This window comes from Cryptotermes secundus, unplaced genomic scaffold (assembly GCF_002891405.2).
Source record: "Cryptotermes secundus unplaced genomic scaffold, Csec_1.0 scaffold2174, whole genome shotgun sequence".
NCBI lineage: Eukaryota > Metazoa > Arthropoda > Insecta > Blattodea > Kalotermitidae > Cryptotermes > Cryptotermes secundus.
In genome coordinates this window covers 11522-14953 of record NW_019721035.1, presented here as the reverse complement: position 1 = coordinate 14953, position 3432 = coordinate 11522, and the positions used below count along the sequence as shown (strand labels likewise).

The following is a 3432-nucleotide window of genomic DNA, read 5'->3' as shown; positions in this document are numbered from 1 at the left end:
ACCAACTGCGCTATCCCGGATTTGGTACATGATTTACCTTAATTTATAACTTCGTTGAAAAATTCTGACGGTTTTGTCCTCAGTAGAAGAAAATATTATTATAGGAATCTCGTGAAAATGAAACCAAGTAACTAATGCCTCCCGTGGAAACGAAATGTAACCTTCGGGTTCCAAAAAGGGTGGGGGGTGGGGTAATTTCTTGAGTAAATATAGAGTGAACGCGGAAGGGTTCGGAGGTGGTTCAAACTACCGTTATCTGTTCTAGGATTCAAATAAGATGGTTGGTGTCTGCTAGTCATGCAGAAGTGCGGATTGTCACGTGTGCATCGAAACTTATCAGTAGTACATAACTATAGCCATACGCCTTACTTTACGGACACTCCGTCACCGGCACGTTCAAACCTTAGGATAATTGTTTTTTTAATGTCTTCGGGTGGGGCGAGACTTAGTCCACTTGGTATGTTGGCAACTAACTGGCCTATTGTACCAGCCCCGGATGATAGATAATGAGTGAGTAGTAATCGGTGGAATGAGAATTGGCAGGGGAAACCGAAGTACTCGGAGAAATCCTGCCCCAGTGCAACTTTTTCCACCACAAATCACACATAACCTCACTTGGGTTCGAACCCGGGCTACCGTGGTGGGAAGCCGGCGATTAACCGCTTGAGAAAGTTAGTTATAACTAATAACAATTTATACCACTGAGACTTTTGGATTGAGGACGGTTTCGTGTCTACGAATGTGCTGTGTCGTAAGGCTTGTGTTGCTTGCATCCAGAGCAGGAGTTCAGCTTATTTCATTCTCCTATTTTCAATCTGCAGCCACATTCCTCCGGCAGGAGCCAATATGAATGACTTTGCGTCGAACATCAGAGGAACAGGAGTTTTCTTGCTGACACTGAACTGGTATTTGGACAGAAGAGAAACCAGCCCCACCTTGGTTTGCATCAATCCGAACCGCATTCCTGGAACCGATGTTTACACGTTGGTTACTAAGTAAGCAAACCAAAGTTCGCCTACATTTGGTATGTTAAATTATGTTAAAGTAGTTCATATGAACTTTATTGTTATGCTCAGAAGTTACTCATCACACAAAAACTGGCAGACAGTATACAAAAAGGGTTTCATTAAAAGCCGTGCCCTGTACCCGAAAGTATTTTCAATATGGAGTGCATTTAACTAACTAAATAGAACTAATTCCTTGTTCTTTTCAGCGTCACTAACGCACTGTACTTCCGCAACGTCAGAAGTGTATCCACAGTAGTGAATATAAATTATAAAGAATCAAAATAAAATAAAATTCTGTGGCGTATTCTTACGCCTTATGTGAACACAGATTGATATAAAAGAGGAATTACAAAGACATAAAATGTATATATATATTTAAAATATTACAGTTGTGAACAGGTACTTGAGATTCAACGGGAATTAGGCATGCACGTAAATGTCACTGGGAAAATTATTAGCATAAAAAGTAAAAAAGTAAAGCTATCCCTGTAACAGGCCGTGAAGGCCCATAGGGTTGTGAGACGTTAAGGGTCCCATATTACCTTGACAATCGGCTCAAAGATGGCGGTAAAGTTGTCAGCCTTACGCACCGACCCCGCTTTACTCCCCAGGAAAATTATTTAATTAATTCCTGGTACTCATTTCTGGTTGAGGCTGAGTAAACCCCAGGGCCTAGTGCGGCCGGAAGGATTAGGTCAATTGAAAAAAAATCCAATGACCTCATCGGGACTTCAGGCCGCGACCTTCCGGCTTGTAGCATAGTACCTCATTTGCATTGCTCTTTTGTTCTATGTTTGCTCTAAAATGAATTTATTCTTAGGATGTTTTCTGACGGAAATGGAGCGACTAATATCCTGAACAAAGCAGGCTAAGAGCCAAATGAGAAGAGATGATGTTTATCACCTAATAAAATCCTTCTACATTCAATAACACTTTTATCGAATACTTGCTGATGGGTGGAACTTACCTATACAAATTCTGGGCCCCTCTCCGAAAGGAAGATAGACATAATGGTGTCTCTTCTGCTTCTCTTCCTCACTGAACCGTTCGGGGTCAAACCTGTCAGGTTCGGGGTAAAATTTAGGGTCGAGGTGTAGACCAATCACGGGTATGACAACCCGAGTTCCTTTATCCAAAACAATGTCTGTTTCCGGAATTTTGTACGGCTTCGAACACTGGCGCATTAAAGATGAAAGTGGTGGATATTTTCTGAGAGTTTCTGAAACAGAAGCGTTTATTCAATCTAAGATACATATTTACAAATTTTGGTTCTATCGCCGACTTTCTTCAGTGCAGCAATGTGATGTAGGTCATAGGTGAAGTGACAATAAATATCACTCACACTCGATTAGACTTATTGCAGCCCCATGGGTATAACATCTGTAAGTCTTCTGTTCTTTTCCTTCTTTCTTCGTTTTTATTATCTCCTTTTTAGCATATTTTATCGGCGGCTTAGGCTCAAGCACTTTCCTATATCTTAGCAAGTGAATCTAAACTGCTAACTGCATGCTTTGAAATACTTTCTGAATTCAAGAGGCCTTACATAAGCTCATTTCGAAAATCTATGTTTACATGTCAAGTGATTGACGTTGCCTCAGGATTTCTGGAAAGCTGACATTGAACATGAACGTGAGCGTGGTATATTATACGTCATGGAATTTTAGGATATCTTTTTTTAATTATCATCCGACGCTTCTTCTCTCACTTGTGATTGGCATAAAGACGTACTTTCTATGACTGAACTGTTGCTACAGACGAACCAGTTGACACCAACAGTAAATTGGTAATGTTAACATAAAATCAGTTTTGCTGCTGACAATCAAATTCCAGAGGACTTTTGTTACCAGAAATGCGAATAGAACTTACAAAGAAATGTTTGAGAAAAAATTGTTAAGTCTATGAGATTTGTTACAGAGAACGGTGGGGTAAATGCTGCGTGCTAATTCAATACTGCCATTGGTGTTCCAGAACAACTTATAAATGAAAGGTGTGGAGATAACCTGTCGGTAATTGTTTCTATGGAGTGCATAAATAAATACTGAAATTCTAAGCCTCAAGGGTAATGATCAACATCAATAATGGCTTTAGGTTTATATTTAATAGGTCCATCAAAGAATAGGTTTTGGTGAAGATACTTTCCATTAACACGAAACTCACGCGACAGTGTATATATACAGGGTGTCCCAGGAGGAATGGACCAAACTTCGGGAGGTTGTTCCTTATGTTAAAGTATGCCGATATAACCCAAACCCAAGGCGTTTTCCCGATCGAAGGATTCCATCTCGACGTGTATTTACGCGAATTCACCAGACATTGCGTGAGACTGGTTCTCTTCCGAGTGTTTCTGTGCAGTCGGAAAGGGAGGATGTACAAATGAGAAACACATGAGAGAACATTCTTGGCATGATTGATAGAAGTCCGCGTC

General features: G+C 40.5%; 1 protein-coding gene across 1 annotated transcript in view; it reads right to left on the bottom strand.

Annotated features, from left to right (window-relative positions):
• Nucleotides 1-599: 599 nt before the first annotated feature.
• The window catches only part of LOC111875364 (probable cytochrome P450 6a13), a 12168-nt gene continuing 9335 nt past the window's right edge, over nt 600-3432 (bottom strand). Inside the window, exons 5-6 of the mRNA XM_023871563.2 lie at nt 1975-2226; nt 600-964 (exon numbers count right to left, since the gene is read on the bottom strand). Coding sequence (XP_023727331.1) covers nt 792-964; nt 1975-2226 — 425 coding nt within the window. The 3' untranslated portion in view covers nt 600-791. The remainder of the gene's footprint in view (nt 965-1974; nt 2227-3432) is intronic.